Genomic DNA, 23,686 nt, shown 5'->3' with positions numbered 1-23,686 from the left:
AACTCGTATCATGCTATTTCCCAGTGTTTGAAAACTGCTCAAGAATAAAGGAAAAGAAAGAGTCAACAGACTAAGAAAGCCATTCTATGCCAAGAGCTTTATTTTAAGATTCTACAGAATGAAGCCAGCTGAAAAATAGTAATTTTTCTCCCCTCATCATCTTAAGGTTATATTAGGATATATCTAATAAAAGATTACTGGGGGGAAAAGGCATGTTATAGCTTTCCTACCCAGGAAAGAAAGAAAACACCTATTTCCGAGCAGATGTTAATTGTGTTTCTCAGAAGAATGCACCAATTTTTTTTTTACTGCAGCTAGATCTAAACAGGCTGACTTGGAGTTATCCCACAAAGAAAGCTAATTGTCAGTCAGATGCAATAATAAGCAACTTGGGATGTCTCATTATGCTTTTTTTCTGCTCATGCTCCTGCTGTTTATCTTATTAGAACCTCCCAAATAACATACCTGTCTATCAAACATCCCTTTTCTACTCCTGGTCACTATCCACTACCCCAAGTGACCAAAGCAAAAAGAATGAGAACTTAATGACCTCACTATTGCTTTGGGACCTTATGTTCAGCTTGACCCATTCTGTAAGGTGGGGCTTCTTAAGGAGATGAGAATACCAGACCACCTTATCTGCCTCCTGAGAAATCTGTATGCAGGTCAAGAAGTAACAGTTAGAACTGAACATGGAACAAAAGACTGGTTCCAAACTGGGAAAGGAGTACAGCAAGGCTGTATGTTATCACTCGGCTTATTTAAAACTTATATGCAAAAAAATAAACAAATAAATAAAACTTATATGCAGAATACATCATGTGAAATGGTGGACTGGATGAAGCACAACCTGGAATCGAGACTGCCAGGAGAAATATCAATAATCTCAGATGTGCAGATGACACCACCCTTATGGCAGAAAGTGAAGAAGAACTAAAGAACCTCTTGATGAAAGTGAAAGAGGAGAGTGAAAAAATTGGCTTAAAACTCAACATTCACAAAACTAAGATCATGGCATCTGGTCCCATCACTTCATGGGAAATAGATGGGGAAACAATGGAAACAGTTGACAGACTTTGTTTTGGGGGGCTCCAAAATCATTGCAGATGGTGACTGCAGCCATGAAATTAAAAGATGCTTACTCCTTGGAAGGAAAGTTATGATGAACCTAGACAGCATATTAAAAAGCAGAGACATTACTTTGCCAACAAAGGTCCGTCTAGCCAAAGCTATGGTTTTTCCAGTAGTCATGTATGGATGTGAGAGTTGGATTATAAAGAAAGCTGAGCATCGAAGAATTGATGCTTTTGAACTGTGGAGTTGGAGAAGACTCTTGAGACTCCCTTGGACTGCAAGGAGATCCAACCAGTCCATCCTAAAGGAGATCAGTCCTGGGTGTTCATTGGAAGCAGTGATGTTGAAGCTGAAACTCCAAAACTTTGGCCACCTGATACAGACAGCTGACTCATTTGAAAAGACCCTGATGCTGGGAAAGATTGAGGGCGGGAGGAGAAGGAGACAACAGAGGATGAGATGATTGAATGGCATCACTGACTCAATGGACATGAGTTTGGGTGAACTCCGGGAGTTTGTGATGGACAGGGAGGCCTGGCATGCTGCTGTTCATGGGGTCGCAAAGAGTCGGACATGACTGAGTGACTGAAGTGATGTCTGATGTTGGCTGATCCTAGGGTTTTACATCAACAAAAAGGAAAATACAGAGACTGTACAAAAAGCAAGCTTAAACAAGAGTCTTGAGTTTCATCTCTCCTTTAAGATACCTAAGTATAGCATTATTTTCTTAAGAACATACAGAGATGATGGTTAATAAACAAAGATAAGTATAATAATAAACAGATAAGTATAGGGGACTATTAAGTGTGTTTTGCTGATGCAAGGTACATTGGAGTAGGTGATAAAGTTAAGGGAGAGGGAAAAAAGTCTGAGAATACTCCCTGGTCAATTGGAGGAAGGATTTAGGATCCCGCATGAATTTTTTTCCTCAAAGGAGAGAAAGAGAAATTGTCAAGACCCCAAATTAACTCTACTCACACAGATTCACACAAAAATAGTCTATTCACGATAGCCTACTTCTTCCAAAAGAAGAAAGTCTCCAATCCTGACACATGACATGGCTTAGGGTGGCAGAGAGGAAAAGGGCAATTCAATGCTTCTTCTGGCATTCTTTAACTCTCCTCACCCTGCAGGTCTTTCATCCAGTAATTCTGACCTGAGCTTTTATCCATTATTGGTCTTTCCTTCATGGCTAAGGCACACTTTTATAATAGAAATCATGAGGTATGAGAGAGAGAGGAAAAAAGCAGAAAAGAGTATTCTGTATGTATGTGGTGTGTGTGTGTGTGTGTGTGAGAGAGAGAGGAGGGAGTTACAAAACTCCATTTAGTTATGCTCATTATCCTCTGATTTTTCTTCTTGAGTTGAATTTATCAAAAATTTTCACTAATTAAAAAAATCTAACAATTCAGTTTTATTTTGGTTTTTTTCTTGTCATAAGTGTAAAGTTTCTTACATGTTCCAAAAGAATGAGACAGTGAACTTACTAAAATGCTATTATTTACTAAAGGTTATGAATTATATATGAAATCATCAGGCTTTCATGGAAATTAAATAAAATGCTGATTGCAGGTTATAACCTTTTCATATTCAATAGGCTTTTTTCTCCAAAAAAATTGTATCTCGTTATACTTTAAGCAACATTAATAAGATAAACAGAAAGTTGATATTTCTCCTCAAATAAAAGTACCAATGGAAAAAACCCTGCTGTAAAATGTTCTTTTAATTAAAAAGAAAAAAGTCGAGTACAAGAGAACACAAATACTAAGAAATACAGAATGCTGAAGTATCTAGCCAAGAAAAAACTGTATTTAAAGTTATGCTACTTAAAAACAATTTAGCATACTACAAATGCTGTTTGCACAGCCTAGAATGAATATTTAAATAATGCAATCTGGAATGCTAAACTAACAGAAAAACACCAGAGGAGAAAGGAAGGTTTTAAAAGTACACACATTTCTATCACAGATATAGTCTACTTGTCACTCCAGCTACAAATTTAACAAGTTATGCACTTTTTTAATTTTCCAGACAAAAATCTAACTGAACACCTACTTTCAAAAACTATGTAACTTTCCAAAGACATACCTCTTGTATGTATCTATTTTTCTCCAAGATAGAAAGAGCAACAGCTGCACACTCCAGTGTAGAAAGGCACCTATTAGTTGGTTGCGCCCGAATTACATACTGACTAGAAATGCTAGTTTTTAATTGCACCTGAAACCAAAAACAGAATAGAATGCAATTTTCATTCTAGGTTTAAAACATAAGGTCTGTATTTTAAATACTACTTAACTCTAATTTCCTTCAAAAATCACCAGTTTATAAATATTAAATGTATCAATATCTTCTGTATATAAATCTTTTCATTATTGTTTTGTTAAAAAGAAACAAGAAGATAGTTACACATCTAACAAGATACATTCAAAATATACACAAATTCCTACAAATCAAAAATAATAAGACTAATAACCCCCTCCCAGTGGGCAAAAGAGTAAACAGACACATCACAGGAGAATATATAAAAGTAAAAACAGGTACATATTAAGGGCTCAACATGATTTAATATAAATTAAAATCACAGTAAGATAACATCTCATGCTCATTACTCCAACTCTTTTGCGACCACATGGACTGTAGCCCGCCAGCATCCTCTGTCCACGGGATTTCCAAGGCAAGAATACTGGGGTGCGTTGTCATTTCCTCCTCCAGGGGATCTTCCCAACCCAGGGACTGAACCTGTGTCTCCTGCATTAGCAGGCAGATTCTCTTCCACTGAACCACCAGAGAAGCCCCCTTTCACACCCATTAGAACAGTTAAAATAAAAAAGACTAACACCACCAAATCGGGATGCAGCAAATGAAACTCTCATACATTGAATTAGGAGTGAAAATGGTTTAATCACTTTGGAGAATTAACATTTGGGATTTTTTATTTTACAGTTTATTCTTCCATTGGTTTTTTTAAATGTCTTTGAGGTCTTCCGTTGAATCTTTCTTTTTTTAATCTTTTTTAAACAATTATTTTTTTTTTATTTTTGATTGTGCTGGGTCTGTTGTTACATACAGGTTTTCTCTAGCTGCAGAGTGGGGCCTATTCACTAATTTCACTGCAAAGGCTTCTCATTGCGCTGGCTTCTCTTGTTGCAGAGCACATGCTCTAGGCGCACAGGCTCCAGCAGTTGTGTCACGTGGGCTCAGTAGTTGTGGCTCAAGGCACGGCTTGGGTGAGCCACAGCACGTGGAATCTTCCCAGACAAGGAGCTGAACCCATGTTCTCTGCATTGGCAGGCAAATTCCCAGCCACTATACCACCAGGGAAGTCCCTTCCATTATTTTTTAAACTGGTAAGTGTGTGTCTGTGTGGATGTGAATGCATATAAACACAGAGACATATACATATATATATCCTCTTTTTAGATAAAAGTAGTAGCATACTACAAATACTTTTTCTCCATCAAGATAATATTCTAACTGAGACAGAGTCACACATGAGAAAAGCAATAGAAAAATGAATGTCAATTTTGGCTCTTTGATTCCGACTTTAATTACATGAAACTCAAGCATTATCCCACACTCATAAGCTATATCCCAAGCCCATACTCTGACCAAAATCATATTTAAGAAAACGTGATGAGAAATATGGTTCTTTCAGTCTTCTTTTTGGCAAAATTCACAGTGAATTTTGTTTATTGGAATTAATTTTATCTTTGAAAGAAAACGGCGGGGGAGGGGGAGAGTTTTATTTCTTACTATGGCTCACGTGGCTATATGAAAACAGAATTTGAAGTCTGTCATTTGTTAAAAGATTTCAGAATATCCTTCACAAATCAACTCTCTGGGAATTATTCAGTAACTGGATATATTAAAAGAGTATACATAACTACTATCTGTTATATTAGTAGCATATATGTTTATTAAAATGTTAATATGATCTCACAGCTCTTCTTTTTATACTTATGTGCTACATCACCTTCAACACATGCTAAATTCAATGAGTAAATGAGCAAAACCAAAAAGAAAACCTGTTGACCCATCTTCTTGAGAAATCACAAGCATCATAATAATTTTTAGAAACTCCCTCATCCGCATGAATAAGAGGTCAAGAAACCTATGGCAAAATTAGCTACTGTAAGAAAGAAAAAAATTAACATATAATAAAAGCATGTTATGTAGAAAGAGGAACTACTAAAGATGACTATATCAAAGTTGACAATAATTAATTAAATTCAGTCAAGTCATTTAGTTTTTCAGTTCCTGCTCACCTGATAAAAAATCAGATAGCCAGACATGATGGTATTAAAACCTATGTTTAGTGATGAATCCCAAGATCATATAATATATATGCAATTATAATTCTATATTAATTATATGTTATTATGATTAATGTGTATATTATATAATATATCATATATTATGTGTAATTATTATATATAATCTTCATTTTCAATTTTTGGAAGCTATGTTGATACAAAGAATGTTTCACTAATTTTGATCTTGGAAGTTGGATGTCCGAGGGTAGAAGCTATCTAAGGACTCTTAATATGACTTCTTTAGGAACAGGAGTATCACTGGCTGGTTTAGAATTCTACTGGCACAGGTTGTAAGCCTATCACTTCCACTTTAGAAATAGCCAACTTATCCAAACCTTGCTCCGAAGATGTAGCTTCAATCTTTTCCACTGATTTTCTGGATTAGCTACAATTTTACTTCCTTAAAATTTCTTAAAATCCTTTCTTTCTCTTCCATTAAGTATATATTTAATGTATAAGAATACCAGATAACAGTTTGACAGCTATGATCACTGTTCAGAAACTTTTTTAAAGGGTCTGTTCAAATATTTCCTTCCTAGATAGACCTTCAGTTACTTTTGTGATTTGTGTCATTAAAAGTGTGGGAGATGTAGGAAGTTTAGTGATTTAGTAATGACCTTTAGGACTCAAACAGACAGCCAAAGGAATAACAAGCCATGACTTATGTTTGCATAGCACATCTTTAAAATAAGTTGTTATAATATAGTTAATCCATTGGTCAAGAAAAATAAACAAAAAAAGCCCTCAAAATAAAAATGGTAATCATCTCCACACTCCACCCAACAAACACTATATTTTTAAAATTTGACGATGATTATTTGTTATCTGTTCTCAGGCTCTTTTAAGACATTTCATTACTACATAAAACTATTCTGTTTCTCACTCCGTTATTAACAGTCACAAGAATTTTTAATCACTTGATCACCTTCCTTAAAGGTTTCTTCAGTTCGGTCGCTCAGATGTGTCAGACTCTTCACAACGCCATGGACCTCAGCACGCCAGGCCTCCCTGTCCATCATCAACTCCCAGAATTTACTCAAACTCACCTCCATTGAGTCGGTGATGCCATTCAACCATCTCACCTTCTGTCATCCCCTTCTCCTCCTGCCTTCAATCTTTCCCAGTATCAGGATCTTTTCAAGTGAGTCAGTTCTTCACATCAGGTGGCCAAAGTATTGGGAGTTTCAGCTTCACCTTCAGTTCTTCCAATGAATACTTAGGACTGATATCCTTAAGACGGACTGGTTGCATCTCCTTGCAGACCAAGGGACTCTCAAGAGTCTTCTCCAACGCCACAGATCAAAAGCATCAATTCTTCAGCACTCAGTGTTCTTTGCCAACAAAGGTCCGTCTAGTCAAGGCTATGGTTTTTCCAGTAGTCATGTATGGATGTGAGAGTTGGATTATAAAGAAAGCTGAGTGCTTAAGAATTGATGCTTTTGAACTGTGGTGCTGGAGAAGACTCGAGAGTCCCTAGGACTGCAAGGAGATCCAACCAATCCATCCTAAAGGAGATCAGTCCTGGGTGTTCACTGGAAGGACTGATGTTGAAGCTGAAACTCCAATAGTTTGGCCACCTGATGTGAAGAGCTGATTCGATTGAAAAGACCCTGATGCTGGGAAAGATTGAGGGCAGGAGGAGAAGGGGACAACAGAGGATGAGATGGTTGGATGGCATCACGACTCAATGGACATGAGTTTGGGTAAACTCCGGGAGTTGGTGATGGACAGGGAGGCCTGGCATGCTGTGGGTCATGGGGTGGCAAAGAGTCGGACACAACTGAGCAACTGAACTGAACTGAACAGCTTTCTTAAAATCATAGCCTTGACTAGACGGACCTTTGTTGGCAAAGTAATGTCTCTGCTTTTCAATATGCTGGCTAGGTTGGTCATGACTTTCCTTCCAAGGAGTAAGCATCTTTTAATTTCATGGCTGCAGTCACTATCTGCAGTGATTTTGGAACCCAAAACAATAAAGTCTGCCACTGTTTCCCCATCTATTTCCATGACATTATGTGATCAGATGCCATGATCTGTTTTCTGGATGTTGAGCTTTAAGCCAACTTTTGCACTTTCCTCTTACACTTTCATCAAGGGGTTTTTTAGTTCCTCTTCTCTTTCTGCCATAAGGGTGGTGTCATCTGCATATCTGAAGTTATTGATATTTCTCCCAACAATCTTGATTCCAGCTTGCACTTCATCCAGCTCAGCATTTCTCATGATGTACTCTGCATTTAAGTTTTAAATAAGTAGGGTGACAATATACAGTGCCTTGACATACTCCTTTTCCTACTTGGAACCAGTCTGTTGTTCCAGGTCCAGTTCTAACTGTTGCTTCCTGACCTGCATACAAATTTCTCAAGAAGCATGTCAGGTGATCTGGTATTCCCATCTCTTTAAGAATTTTCCACAATTTATTGTGATTCACATAGTCAAAGGCTTTGGCATAGTCAATCAGGCAGAAATAGATGTTTTTTCTGGAACGCTCTTTCTTTTTTGATGATCCAGCAGATGTTGGCAATTTGATCTGTGGTTCCTCTGCCTTGTCTAAAACCAGCTTGAATATCTGGAAGTTCATGGTTCATGTATTGCTGAAGCCTGGCTTGGAGAGTTTTGAGCATTACTTTTCTAGCATGTGAGATGAGTGCAATTGTGTGGTAGCTGAGCGTTCTTTGGCATTGCCTTTCTTTGGGATTGGAATGAAAATTGACCTTTTCCAGTCCTGTGGCCACTGCTGAGTTTTCCAAATTTGCTGGTATACTGAGTGCAGCACTTTCATAGCGGCACTCTAAAGCTGCACTTCTAAAGGTTTCTAAAAAAAAAATCAATCTATTTTGTAGGTTTTATGAAACAACCCTAGTCCAGAACAAGCTGAAATAAACTTTTTAGTGACATTCTGAATTCCTTACCAGTGGAAGACACACATTAAAAACTCTCCTTTCTGAAGCAACCTTTCTTATATGATCTTTCATAAACAGAATTCATTATCTGAGCTTAGGACCTGCCCTTTGAAGGCAAGGTACTAAATGTTTTCTTCTGCTTCTAATCCTTCAACCTTTCAACTTCATTCCTTTCATATCCTCAATTTAGTTCAACACTATGATCTAATAGTGATAAGGGTCCAGCTTTGATATCAGAGAGTTGCCAGTCTGAACACAGACTTAGCAACGTACATGCACAGTGTCATGCACTTGGACAATAATTGCTTTTCTAGAAAATATATGTATAATGTCTCATTCAATTCTCACAAAGACCTTATGAAGTAAGTACTAGTATTATCTCAATTTTACAAATGAGGAAAATAAAGTACACTGAGGTGAAGTAACTTACCTGAGGTTCCACAATCAATCATGGTAAAACAGATAAATGAATTTATAGAGTCTTATTCAAGACCCTCAGCTCTTTATAACTAGGTTAATAATTAAATGGATGAATTCTTCAGCAAATCCCAATCAACAAAACAAAGCTTTTCTGATGGAAAGCAAGACTGAGGCACTCCTGAAGAATTTTAGGGTTCTTATGAACAGTTTAAAAAAACAATAGCACAGGGAGGAGTCTTCTCAACAATGAAAGTTTCTCAATAAATATCAATATCTATTGTCTTGCTCCAACCTCATCACACTATGAAGTCTGTACACTTTTTCTAAAACTTAAGATTCCAAGCATATTAAAAAGACTTATATATTAAAAACACATATATAAAAGACAGAATATTAAAAAGCAGAGACATTACTTTGCAACAAAGGTCCATCTAGTCAAAGCTATGGTTTTTCCACTACTCATGTACGGATGTGAGAATTGGACTATAAAGAAGGCTGAGCAAAAAAGAATTGATGCTTTTGAACTGTGGTGTTGGAGAAGACTCTTGAGAGTCCCTTGGACTCTAAGGAGATCCCACCAGTCCACCGTAAAGGAGATCAGTCCTGAATATTCATTGGAAGGACTGATGCTGAAGCTGAAACTTCAATACTTTAGCAACGTGATGCACAGAACTGAACCATGTGAAAAGACCCTGATGCTGGGAAAGATCGAGGGCAGGAGGAGAAGGGGACGACAGAGGATGAGATGGTTAGATCGCATCACCGACTCAATGGATATGAGTTTGAGTAAACTCCGGGAGTTGGTGATGGACAGGGAGGCCTGGCGTGCTGCAGTCCATGAGGAAACAAAAAGTAGGACATGACAGAGTGACTGAACTGAACTGAACTGAAAGATTCCAAGGTTAACGTCGAAATTCAGAAAATTTGATAAAACTAAATTTAAAGGGAGCATTAGTTATAGATAAAATGATAATATTAGTGCTACTTCTAAAACATATTATTATTTAATTTTTTTTTCTGAATTGACCAAAGAAAATTCACTTCTTAAGTGAATGGTAAAGCACAATTCCAAAATTACTAAAAAAAACTTGTAAAACACATTAGGTTTAAAATTTAGTGCTTTCCTATATTTTAAAGTGATAATAAAGTTACACCACACTTCTTCAACATACAAAAACTTTGATGTTAAAATGTAAACATACAATTCAGAAGTCTAAAAATTAAGCTCTTACAAATTTCAAATTTAAGCAAATCCAAATAATGATACAAATTTAAAATTTTATTCAGTGACAGTCATATATATATTATTTATATATTTAATTATATTATATTTATATATAAATATACTATATATATTTTATTATATATTTAGTCATTTAGACATATCTTGACTAGTGCTTTTTCCTAATAATACCAATATTTAATCTACCATTGTTTTTCACATAATTCCAAGTAATGCATATCTGAAGTCACTGAGAACTACAGGTATGGAAACATCTAGAGAAAGAAAGTAAAAACACATAGATTCACAAGATCACAGAATAGGAAGTTATCATTATAAGTCAAACAGTCTATCTCCTTATTCTAAGATATAATTATTCTTTTAAAACATTATATTGACAGAATTAATATAAACTTTAAAATAATACTGAAATATAATTTATCTTAAATAAAAAAGTTTTATCTGAGTTTCAAAGCCTCCTCTATAAAAAAAAGAAGAATTAATAGAGGCACAAAAACACTTTTCTACAACCTTGAATTAAAATTGATGGTTACAGTTTAGGATACGAAAGTAACCTAGATGTCCATCGACAGATGAATGAATAAGGAATCTGTTGTACACATATACAATGGAACATTACTCAGCCATAAAAAGGAACAAATGTGAATCAGCTGAACTGGGGTAGATGAACCTAGAGAATGTTATACAGAGTGAAATAAGTCAGAAAGAGAAAAACAAATTTTGTATATTAATGCATATATATTGAATCTAGTAAAACAGTACTGATGAACTTATCTGCAGGCAAGAATAGATGTGCAGACATAGAGACTGGACTTGTGGCAGCGGTGGGGGAAGGAGAGGGTGGGATGAGCTGAGAAGGCATCACTGACATGCATACACCACCACGTGTACAACAGACGGCTAGTGGGAAGCCGCTGGACAGCACGGGGAGCCCGGCCAGGCGCTCTGCGACCACCTAGGGGGTGGGAGGGGAGGGCGAGGAAGAGCCAAGAGGGAGGGCATAGACATACAGTTGTGATTGATTCATGCTGTTGCACAGCAGAAACCAACACAACATTGGAAAGAACTATCCACCAATTAAAAATAAACTTTTAAAAACTATAAAAAGAAACGATTGGTTACAATAACTCTTTAGAAAACTACAGTAAATTAACAAAATATTATACCATTAAACAGGTCAGAGAGAAGAATGTCACTACAGATTACAAGCTTTAGCATTACCTTCTGCTAGCCAAATACCTATTTTTTCCAGCAATACTTAATGGAGACAAGTCTCTGTTGAATAATGCTATAGAAACTAACTTTTGGAACATCTCCTAAAAATGAAATTGTCCAACCTAAGCATATCTACATGTATGCATTTATTCATACTGGGCTTACATCAATTTATATCATTTATTAGGAAACAGAACAGAAACTGATTTAGGATATTAGAAATTGATTTCCTAGTCTCACCTAAGTAATAACCAATTTTATAATGTCTTACGAGTAAAACATTTTTTCATCAAAGATAAATTTCATTTAACAAAGCTGTCATGGCTTCATAAACAGCTACTGGAAAATGAATCATAAATTAGCTTAGGTGTGAAATAAAGCACATATTATACAATTACCTCATAAGTTCAATCTGTCACATAAAACTTTTATTTTAAAATTTACTGAGCTAAACTGTACACTTTTTCATTTTATTAAAAACACTTTTCTATAACCTTGAATTAAAATAACATGCATGAATGGAGAGGTAGAAAAACACCACACTAAAAGCATAAGACAGGAAATTAGACTTATATAATTTAACTCTACATAGTAGTATGACCTCAAATAAGATTTAAACTCTGAGAGTCTAAAACTTAGCAATCTTAAAGAATAATTGTGCTTTATGGTACTAATGCATGTGAAGTGTTCAGCAACGCCTGCCATATAGTAAGTACTTGATTACAAAAATGTTAGGAGGGTGGTACTAACACTACTGATGTTAACAAGGGTAGTGCTAGTGATGATTCACAATGCTTCTTCACAATTTAATAAGTAAGTGTGAAGCAACTCAGCTTTACTGCAATAAAGCCAGATGAGTGGTTTGATCAACAGTGTAGGATAAGATAAAACTTACTAGCAGAATGTCAACTTTTACAAGATGGAAGAAGAAAAGGTATTGAAGAGGCAGAGAAAAAGCAGTCTTAGAAGCAAAAGAAAGAACCAGAAGAGAGCTTCACTGGATAACAGAGATGAACAAGTTACTGACAAAGAATTATCAAAAGATAACCCAATCAAAAAGTGGGTACAAGTACTGAATAGATGGTTTTCTAAATAAGATGTGCAGATGGCTAAAGGTACATGAAAAGATGTTCAACACTGCTAATTATTAGAGAAACGCAAATAAAAACCACAATGAGATTTCACCTCACACTTGTCAGGGTGGCTATCTTTAAAAAGTCTACAAATAACAAATGTTGGCCAGGATGGGAAGAAAAGGAAACACTTGTGCACAGTCAGTGAGAATGTAAATTGGTGCAGTCACTGTGCAAAACAGTATGGAAAATCCTCAATAAACTAAAAAACAGACCTATAAGATGATCCAGCAATTCCATTTCCTGAGTCTATATATCCAAAGAAAATAAAAACACTAATTTGAAAAGATACATGCACTGCACCTCAACATTCACAGCAGCATTATTTCCAATAGCCATGATACGTAAACAACCTAAGTAACCAGTATCCAACAACGTATGAATGGATAAAGATGCTATAGACAGATAGATAGATGGAGATATATATATACACACACACACATATACATATATGCACACACACAATAGAATAGTACTCAGCCATAAAAAAGATTTCTGCTACTTACAACAATGTGGACCTACAAAGTATTATTCTTTTAAAAAAAATCTTTTTTAAATTAATTTATTTATTTTAATTAGAGGCTAATTACTTTACAATATTGTGGTGGTTTTCACCATACATTCACATGAATCATCCATGGGTGTACATGTGTCCCCCCCGACCCTGAACCCCCCTCTCCCCTCCCCCCCGTCCCATCCCTCTGGGTTATCTCAGTGCACCGGCTTTAAGTGCCCTGTTTCATGCACAGAACTTAGACTGGTCATCTATTTCATATATGGCAATATACATGTTTCAATGCTATTCTCTTAAATCATCCCACCCTTGCCTTCTCCCACAGAGTCCAAAAGTCTGCTCTTTATAACTGTGTCTCGTTTGCTGTCTTACATATAGAGTTGTCGTTACCATCTTTCTAAATGCCATATATATGCATTAATATACTGTATTTTTTTTTCTTTCTGACTTACTTCACTCTGTGTAACAGGCTACAGCTTCATCCACCTCATTAGAACTTATTCAAACGTGTTCTTTTGAATAGGTGAGTAATATTCCATTGTGTATATGTACCACAGCTTTCTTATCCATTCATCTGCCGATGGACATCTAGGTTGCTTCCATGTTCTAGCTATTATAAACAGTGCTGCGATGAACACTGGGGTACACGTGTCTCTTTCAATTCTGGTTTCCACAGTGCGTATGCCAAGCAGTGGGATTGCTGGGTCGTATGGCAGTTCTATTTCTAGTTTTTTAAGGAATCTTCACACTGTTCTCCGTAGTGGCTGTACTAGTTGACATTCCCACCAACAGTATAAGAGGGTTCCCTTTTCTCCGCACCCCTCTCCAGCATTTATTGTTCGTAGATGTTTTGATGGCAGCCATTCTGACCAGCGTGAGGTGGTACCTCCTTGTGGTTTTGATTTGCATTTCTCTGAAAATGAGTGATGTTGAGCATTTTTTTCATGTGTTTGTTAGCCATCTGTATGTCTTCTCTGAAGAAATGTCTGTTTAGTTCTTTGGCCCATTTTTTGACTGGGTTGTTTGTTTTTCTGGTATTGAGCTACATGTATATTTTTTAGATTAATTCTTTGTCAGTTGCTTCGTTTGCTATTATTTTCTCCCATTCTGAAGGCTGTCTTTTCACCTTGCTTATGGTTTCCTGCATTGTGCAAAAGCTTTTAAGTTTAATTAGGTCCCATTTGTTTATTTTTGCTTTTATTTCCAATATTCTGGGAGGTGGGTCATAGAGGATTCTGTTGTGATTTATGTCAGAGAGTGTTTGCCTATGTTTTCCTCTAGGAGTTTTATAGTTTCTGGTCTTACATTTAGATCTTTAATCCATTTTGAGTTTATTTTTGTGTATGGTGTTAGAAAGTGTTCTAGTTTCATTCTTTTACAAGTGGTTGACCAGTTTTCCCAGCACCACTTGTTCAAGAGATTGTCTTTTCTCCATTGTATATTCTTGCCAGCTTTGTCAAAGATGAGGTGTCCACAGGTGTGTGGATTTATCTCTGGACTTTCTATTTTGTTCCATTGGTCTATATTTCTGTCTTTGTTGCCACCTCTTCTTAACATCTTCTGCTTCTATTAGGTCCTTACCATCTGTCCTTTATTGCACCCATTTTTGGATGAAATGTTTCATTGGTATCTCTGGTTTTCTTGAAGAGATCTCTACTCTCCCATTTTATTGTTTTCCTCTATTTCTTAGCATTGATCACTGAGGAAAGCTTCCCTCATAGTTCCCAGAATGGCTACCCCTCTAGTCTTCTGCCGTGGAGAATTCCATAGACAGAGGAGCCTGTGGAGCTACAGTATATGGGGTCACAAAAAGTCAAACAAGACTGAGGGACTTTCACTTCCACTTTCTTCTGGTAGAAGTATTTAAAACTTTAGCCAATCCATTCTTTAACTGAGATGTTTGTTCTCTTATTACTGAATTTTAAAAGTTCTTTACATATTATGCCCGAGCACCTCCCAATACAAGTCTTTTTTCCAACCTATTCTTTGCAAATACTTTCCCTCAGTCTGTGGTTTTGAGAGAATGAGTCTTCTCATTCTCTTAACAGTGACTTTTGAAAAGCAGAAGCTTTTATTCTGAGGAAAGGACAAGACAATCATCTGTTCTTTTATGGATAGTGCTTTGGGTGAAATCCTGAGCACACCTAAGATGATAAAGAAAATTCCTCCCAGGGCTATGGCCCTCCTCTCACAGTTACCTCCCTGCATTAACAGGCCTCAAATAAAAATGAGTAAGCAAAAAGAAAAAAAAAGAACAGAAACTAGCACAGCACCCATACAAAGTTATTGCCAGAAAATTAAGGAAAAAACTGAATAAGAAAGACAAATGACAAAGGAAGCATAATTTAACATCGTTAATAAACTACATACATCCATACCTAAGAAGCAAGGCTGTTAAAATAAATACAGAAGCTATTTACCTACAGATACAAATAAGTCCTAAAATAACTTGTTAAATGAAAAAAGTAAGGATCAGAGCAGCAGGTATCTACCACATATTGAGGAAAGGGAGGATTTAGTTGTATATAAATAAAATGACCTGGAAAAATACACAAGAACTTGACATATTGGTTACCTTTGGGAATGGTAAAAGGGTATATGGGGTATAGAGGCAGGAGGAAGATTTATGACTCTAAACTCTTTCATATCTTTTAAATTTTCAGCCATGTGAATACATTACTTTTATAAAAAATTAAATTCCTAAACATGAATTATAATTATAGTCTTTTCAACAATTATTTAATTACTGTGATGCAAGAAAGTGATTAAATCATTGCTAAGACTAAAATGTATCCCTTAAAAAATACAATTTTTCCAGAAAGTATTAAGAACTTAACTCAGTTGTCTACTGAAACTCAAGATCCTGTAGCTTCAGAAATATATTCTACATTCTGTTACTATCTGGTAATATGAAGCAAAGTTATTAGCTAAGAAAAAAGTAAATGACTTGGGCAAGCCCTAGTTAGTCAATGACATTATATATATTATCAGTAAATAATACTTAGTAGGTACACACTATAAGCCAGGAGCTATGCTAAATGCTTTGTGCGTGTTATCTCATTTGAATGTCACAACAATCTATTATGTAAATGATATTATTATTTTTATTTTCCAAATGAAGACTCTAAGAGCAGAGGTAACCTGTCATGTCAAATGGTAAGTAAGTTGTGGAGCCAAGTATAAAGCCAGGCAGTATGACGTCAAGAGTCTGGGCTGATATATGCCATGAGGCCTGTGCCAACCATTCCATTAAGCAAGGTACTATAAATTTCTAAGAAGACAGCCTTGTATCTACTCTTCAGTAATTCATATTTTATAAACTCTAAAGTTGTTAGATTTTGAATTAATTCTTTTAAATTTCTAGGTGTCTTTAAAAACTGGTGGACCTCACTTTTTAGGTAGAACGTAACCCTTAGGATATAAATTATAGCAAGTTATCAAAATGCAAAATCCCAATTTCACAAGTTTTGAGCCTTAATTACATGAATTACCTTCCTTAATTCATATGCCAAATGAAGGAAAAGGCAGAAAGTATTTTTAAAAACGTATATATTATATTACTATTATTCACAGTTTGTATGGAAATACGAAAAACCTCAAATAGCCAAAGCAATCTTGAGAAAGAAGAATGGAACTGGAGAAATCAACCTGCCTGACTTCAGACTATCCTACAAAGCTACAGTCATCAAGACAGTACGGTACTGGCACAAAGACAGAAATATAGACCAATGGAACAAAATAGAAAGTCCAGAGATAAATCCACACACCTGTGGACACCTCATCTTTGACAAAGCTGGCAAGAATATACAATGGAGAAAAGACAATCTCTTGAACAAGTGGTGCTGGGAAAACTGGTCAACCACTTGTAAAAGAATGAAACTAGAACACTTTCTAACACATACACAAAAATAAACTCAAAACGGATTAAAGATCTAAATGTAAGACAAGAAACTATAAAACTCCTAGATGAAAACATAGGCAAACACTCTCTGACATAAATCACAACAGAATCCTCTATGACCCACTTCCCAGAATATTGGAAATAAAAGCAAAAATAAACAAATGGGACCTAATTAAACTTAAAAGCTTTTGCACAATGCAGGAAACCATAAGCAAGGTGAAAAGACAGCCTTCAGAATGGGAGAAAATAAAAGCAAACGAAGCAACTGACAAAGAATTAATCTAAAAAATATACATGTAGCTCAATACCAGAAAAACAAACAACCCAGTCAAAAAATGGGCCAAAGAACTAAACAGACATTTCTTCAGAGAAGACATACAGATGGCTAACACATGAAAAAATGCTCAACATCACTCATTTTCAGAGAAATGCAAATCAAAACCACAAGGAGGTACCATCTCACGCTGGTCAGAATGGCTGCCATCAAAACGTCTATGAACAATAAATGCTGGAGAGGGTGCGGAGAAAAGGGAACCCTCTTATACTGTTGGTGGGAATGTCAACTAGTACAGCCACTACGGAGAACAGTGTGAAGATTCCTTAAAAAACTAGAAATAGAACTGCCATATGACCCAGCAATCCCACTGCTTGGCATACGCACTGAGGAAACCAGAACAGAAAGAGATACGTGTACCCCAATGTTCACTGAAGCACTGTTAACAATAGCTAGAACATGGAAGCAACCTAGATGTCCATCGGCAGATGAATGGATAAGAAAGCTGTGGTACATATACACAATGGAATATTACTCAGCTTTTAAAAAGAATGTATTTGAATCAGTTCTAATAAGGTGGGGAGAAGGCAATGGCAACCCACTACAGTACTCTTGCCTGGGAAATCCATGGAAAGAGGAGCCTGGTAAGCTGCACTCCATGGGGTCGCTAAGAGTCAGATACGACTGAGTGATTTCACTTTCACTTTTCCCTTTCTTGCACTGGAGAAGGAAATGGCAACCCACTCCAGTGTTCTTGCCTGGAGAGTCCCAGGGATGGGGGAGTCTGGTGGGCTGCCGTCTATGGGGTTGCAGAGTCGGATATCACTGAAGCAACTTAGCAGTAGCAGCAGCAGCAGCTAATGAGGTGGACCAAACTGGAGCCTATTATACAGAGTGAAGTAAGTCAGACTTTTGGACTCTGTGGGAGAAGGGGAGGGTGGGATGATTTGAGAGAACAGCATTGAAACATGTACGTTACCATATGTGCGATAGATCGCCAGTCCAGGTCCTATGCATGAGACAGGGCACTCAGGTTCACTGCACTGGGACAACCCTGAGGGATGGGATGGGGGGGAGGTGGGAGGGGGGTTCAGGATAGGGGACACATGTACAACCATGGCTGATTCATTGAATGTATGGCAAAAACCACTACAATATTGTAATTAGTCTCCAACTAAAATAAATTAACTTATGAAGGGAAAAAAACATATCCAGTATACTATTATTAATCAGGTAAAATAATAGAACAAAAATACATGGAGAGCTAAATGTGAAATTTTGTAGGGTAACATCCTTACATATTTATATAACAATTTTATCGATAATGAGATTTCATTACTAATCTCTAGATGCAATAAAAAAATATTTTAATATGTCTTCTTTCTTCTAAGTTTGGCTACAATTTTCCATTTGTATTCAAATTGTTTCCCAAATCTATAAAAAATTCTCCTGATTCTTCTTTTTAATTATTTTCATTATTAGTATGGCAAAGTGTTAGAAGGTCAAGTATTTTTTAACTATCTGTTTCAACTACACCATCCACATCACTTTATAAACAGAGAAAGTGTTACCAACAATGCCCTGTAATTGAGGCACATAATCATACCAGCTGCCAAACTATGCCAAGCATGCCTGCTATGGAAACGGCTCTTCTTTCTCTGAATTAATTGTATCCACTGGGCCAATTTAATGCAGTGCTTCTCCAGCATTACCTTTGCCAACCATGACAGCTGTTGCAAGGAAGTCTACAATGCATCCACTGCCACTCACATTCCACCCTAAACTGTGGAACTGGGACTATGCAAAGCATCTCTGAATAATGTACTCGCCTGAAAGAGTGCAGGCAATTAGAGGCTTAAATGTCATCAGTATCATAATATGGCTTACTAGAAGTTAAAGAAATTAATATATATAAACACAAATTCGTTTCACATTATTAGATACTTTTACATATCACAACCGAGTAAAATCCACTGGATCATTATAAAATGCATTATAACATATATAATATATTTATCTTTCCTGATATCTAGGTTGGTAAAGAAGCTACCTGTAATGCAGGAGACCCTGGTTCGATAGCTGGGTCAGGAAGATTCACTGGAGAAGGGACAGGCTACCCACTCCACTATTCTTGGTCTTCGCTGGTGGCTCAGCTGGTAAAGAATCTACATGCAATGCAGGAGACCTGGGTTCGATTCCTGGATTGGGAAGATCCCCTGGAGAAGGGAAAGGCTTCTCACTCCAGTATTCTGGCCTGGAAAATTCCATGGACTGTCTAGCCCATGGGGTCACAAAGAGTCGGACATGACAGAGTGACTTTCATTTTCACGTTCTTTCAGTCACTGAAGCGACCTGCATGACCAAGGAATTACTAGTGATTCAATTAAGACCAAAAAGCCCTTATCTCAAACTTCTCTTAACTTCAACCATCCAGAAGACATCCACAAACTGTTAAGCAAAACAAAACAGTAGTAATAATCTAGCTCCATGCTGTCTAATAAAAATGTATTTCAAGTTACATATGTAATGTTAAATTTTCAAATAGCTGCATATTTAAAGGAAAAGGAAAGAGATGAATTTAATTTTAATGATATATTTTACTCAACCAACAAGATCTGAAACAAACTAATATTTTAACATGTAGTCACTATGAAAGGTGAGATTTTATATTCTTTTCCTAAAAACAAGTCCTTAAAATACATTGTATACATAACACTTAATTAGGAGGCTAAATTTAAATTATACATTGTTAATCTGTATTTCCATTTAATGAAGTAGAGTCTAAAAAGTAGTTCACATATCTAAGTTGTTCCAAACATACTTCAATTTTCCAATAACACAATCATGTACCATATAAACACATTCCTTTAGTATTCTCATGCATGTTGACAGAATGATATTGTTTAAATGAATTTTTGCTTAATGCAAAAGCATGTAAGTTTAAAAGCTATGACTGCCTAGTGAGTAAGTTCACTAAGCCTTGGGTCAACTCAGTTTTTAAAAGCCAAATTCAAAGAAACGGAATTGAAAACTACAAAGCATTCTTCAATTTTCTCCTATAGTATTCCATTCCTAATACTGGTGAAAAAATTTAAATTTAAATCGCAATGCCATTGTTGTTTGTTTTTGATTGTTGAACCATGACATACATTTTGACTTGGCGTTCACAGTACAGAAAATTCCTTATAAAACCCTTCTGCAACCAATAAGCACTGGCAAATTAAAAGAAGATTAAATCCATTGTCTTGTATTTCTTTCCATAAACCACTGATAATTTATAACATATGCATCAGTTCAGTTCAGTTCAGTCATTCAGATGTGTCTGACTCTTTGCAACCCCATGAACCACAGCACGCCAGGCCTCCCTGTCCATCACCAACTCCAGGAGTTTACCCAAACTCATGTCCATTGAGTCGGTGATGCCAACCAACCATTTCATCCTCTGTCATCCCCTTCTCCTCCTGCCCTCAGTCTTTCCTGGGGGTCTTTTCCAGTGAGTCAGCTCTTCGCATCAGGTGGCCAGAGTACTGGAGTTTCAGCTTCAACATCAGTCCTTCCAATGAATACCCAGGACTGATCTCCTTTAGGATGGACTGGTTGGATCTCCTTGCAGTCCAAGGGACTCTCAAGAGTCTTCTCTAACATCACAGTTCAAAAGCATCAATTCTTCAGCGATCAGCTTTCTTTATAGTCCAACTCTCACATCCATTTGGACCACTGGAAAAACCATAGCCTTGACTAGAACTTTGTTGACAGACCTTTGTTGGCAAAGTAATGCCTCTGCTTTTTAATATGCTATCTAGGTTGGTCATAAATTTTCTTCCAAGGAGTAAGCATCTTTTAATTTCATTGCTGCAATCACCATCTGCAGTGATTTTGGAGCCCAAAACAATAAAGTCAGCCACTGTTTCCACTGTTTCCCCATCTATTTGCCATGAAGTGATGGGACCAGATGCCATGATCTTAAGTTATCTGAACGTTGAGCTTTAAGCCAACTTTTTCACTCTCCTCTTTCACTTTCATCAAGAAGTTCCTTAGTTCTTCTTCACTTTCTGCCATTCCTGCTTGTGCTTCATCCAGCCCAGTGTCTCTCATGATGTACTCTGCATGTAAGTTTAATAAGCAGGGTGACAATATACAGCCTTGACGTACTCCTTTTCCTATTTGGAACCAGTCTGTTGTTCCATGTCCAGTTCTAACTGTTGCTTCCTGACCTGCATATAGGTTTCTCAAGAGGCAGGTCAGGTGGTCTGGTATTCCCATCTCTTTCAGAATTTTCCACAGTTTATTGTGATCCACACAGTCAAAGGCTTTGGCATAGTCAATAAAGCAGAAATAGATGTTTTTCTGGAACGCTCTTTCTTTTTCAATGATCCAGCGGATGTTGGCAATTTGATCTCTGGTTCCTCTGCCTTTTCTAAAACCAGCTTGAACATCTGGAAGCCCACGGTTCACACACTGCTGAAGACTGGCTTGTAGAATTTTAAGCATTACTGTACTAGCATGTGAGACGAGTGCCATTGTGTGGTAGTTTGAGCATTCTTTGGCATTGCCTATCTTTGGGATTGGAATGAAAACTGACCTTTTCCAGTCCTGTGACCACTGCTGAGTTTTCCAAATTTGCTGGCATATTGAGTGCAGCACTTTCACAGCATCATCTTTTAGGATTTGAAGTAGCTCAACTGGAATTCCATCACCTCCACTAGCTTTGTTCGTAGTGATGCTTCCTAAGGCCCACTTGACTTCACATTCCAAGATGTCTGGCTCTAGGTGAGTGATCACACCCTTGTAATTATCTGGGTCATGAAGATCTTTTTTGTATAGTTCTTCTGTGTATTCTTGCCACCTCTTCTTAAAATCTTCTGTTTCTGTTAGGTCCATAGCATTTCTGTCCTTTATCAAACCCATCTTTGCATGAAATGTTCCCTTTCTCTAATTTTCTTGAAGAGATCTCTAGTCTTTCCCATTCTGTTGTTTTCCTCTATTTCTTTGCACTGATCTTTGAAGAAGGCTTTCTTATCTCTCCTTGCTATTGTTTGGAACTCTGCATTCAGATGTTTATATCTTTCCTTTTCTCTTTGCTTTTCGTTTCTCTTCTTTTCACAGCTATTTGTAAGGCCTCCTCAGACAGCCACTTTGCCTTTTTGCATTTCTTTTTCTTGGGGATCCTCTTGATCCCTGTCTCCTGTACTATGTCATGAGCCTCCATCCATAGTTCATCAGGCACTCTGTCTATCAGATCTAGTCCCTTAAATCTATTTCTAACTTCCACTATATAATCATAAGGGATTTGATTTAGGTCATACCTTAATGATCTAGTGGTTTTCCCCACTTTCATTTGCATAAATATACACAATTTGCATAAATGTACACAATTATTTTTTATAATTGTATCCATGACACTTTTTAGAGAGACTGTTTCAGAAAACCAAGGTACAAATAATTTCAATGCATATAATATGACGAAATGAAGCAATAAAGGAAGCAATACTTTTACTCGAAAAATCCAGTAAGTCTGAATTTTTTACCTACCATAACTGGTGCACTATCTACATGATGTAAACTAAATTTTTCATATTTAGATGAAACTCTTTGACAGATTTGAAAGATTCAAACAGCATCTAAGCCTTGAGTTCAATTTTTTTAGATTACAAATTGACAACCTTTCTTCCTACATTTGAGCTTACCCAAAGTATTTTTCATCCAAAGTATTAACTGGACTGTGTCTCTTTTATCACATGAGTCATCTAAGGCTAAATAAAAGTTCCTTCAAATTTTCAAATTTTAAATCAACCGATCTTTGACACTGCAGGAAAGATCCATCTAGGTGAAAACATACATACTCCTGAGTAAAAGCAAGAGAAAAGAAAGCACACATCCATACAAAGATTGGTAATTAATGCTTACAGCACTTTGTTTATAATTGTCAAGACCTGAAAACAACAAGCAAAGTAATGTCTCTTTTTTAATATGCTGTCTAGGTTGGTCATAGCGTTTCTTCCAAGGGCAAGCATCTTTTAATTTCATGGCTGCAATCACCATCTCCAGTATTTTTGGAGCCCCAAAAAATAAAGTCTGTCACTGTTTCCATTGTTTCCCCATCTACTTGCCATGAAGTAATGGAACCAGATGCCATGATCTTAGTTTTCTGAATGTTGAGTTTTAAGCCAACTCTTTCACTTTCATCAAGAGGCTCTTTAATTCTTCTATGATTTCTGCCATAAGGGTGGTATCATCTGCACATCTGAAGTTTATGATATTTCTCCCGGCAATCTTGATTCCAGCTTGTGCTCCATCCAGCCTGGCATTTCACATAATGTACTCTACATATAAGTTAAATAAGCAGGATTCGGGTAACTCCCGGCAATGATGTTTTTGCAAAATGAAATAAAACTATAAACATAATCTTCAATTAAGCATTTTAAATAAAAAGTTTTCTAAATTACATGCACTTTTAAAGGGTATTTGTTTCTTTTAATGTCTTTTTATCCTATATTAAATACCATACCTTATGTGTTAAGATATCCAAACTATGAGGTAAATTATCTTCAATGTAACAGTATTTTATACAGAAAGGTAATAACCCTGCATCCTCTTTCTACCTAATTCCCAAAGCTATAAGCCAAGTTATAAGACAATGCTCCCAGGTAAACTGAGGTTCTGTTATCACCATGTTTGTTTAAAGAATAGGCCCTGATA

General features: G+C 36.5%; 1 protein-coding gene across 1 annotated transcript in view; it reads right to left on the bottom strand.

The window, feature by feature from the left end:
* The window catches only part of DTWD2 (DTW domain containing 2), a 77,179-nt gene that overhangs the window by 8,552 nt on the left and 44,941 nt on the right, over nucleotides 1-23,686 (bottom strand). The window contains exon 5 of the mRNA XM_065918226.1: nucleotides 3,163-3,291. Coding sequence (XP_065774298.1) covers nucleotides 3,163-3,291 — 129 coding nt within the window. The remainder of the gene's footprint in view (nucleotides 1-3,162; nucleotides 3,292-23,686) is intronic.

Source organism: Muntiacus reevesi, chromosome 1, assembly GCF_963930625.1.
Source record: "Muntiacus reevesi chromosome 1, mMunRee1.1, whole genome shotgun sequence".
Classification (NCBI taxonomy): domain Eukaryota; kingdom Metazoa; phylum Chordata; class Mammalia; order Artiodactyla; family Cervidae; genus Muntiacus; species Muntiacus reevesi.
Note: the sequence above shows the minus strand (reverse complement) of the source record. Positions and strands in the feature narration are given on the sequence as shown.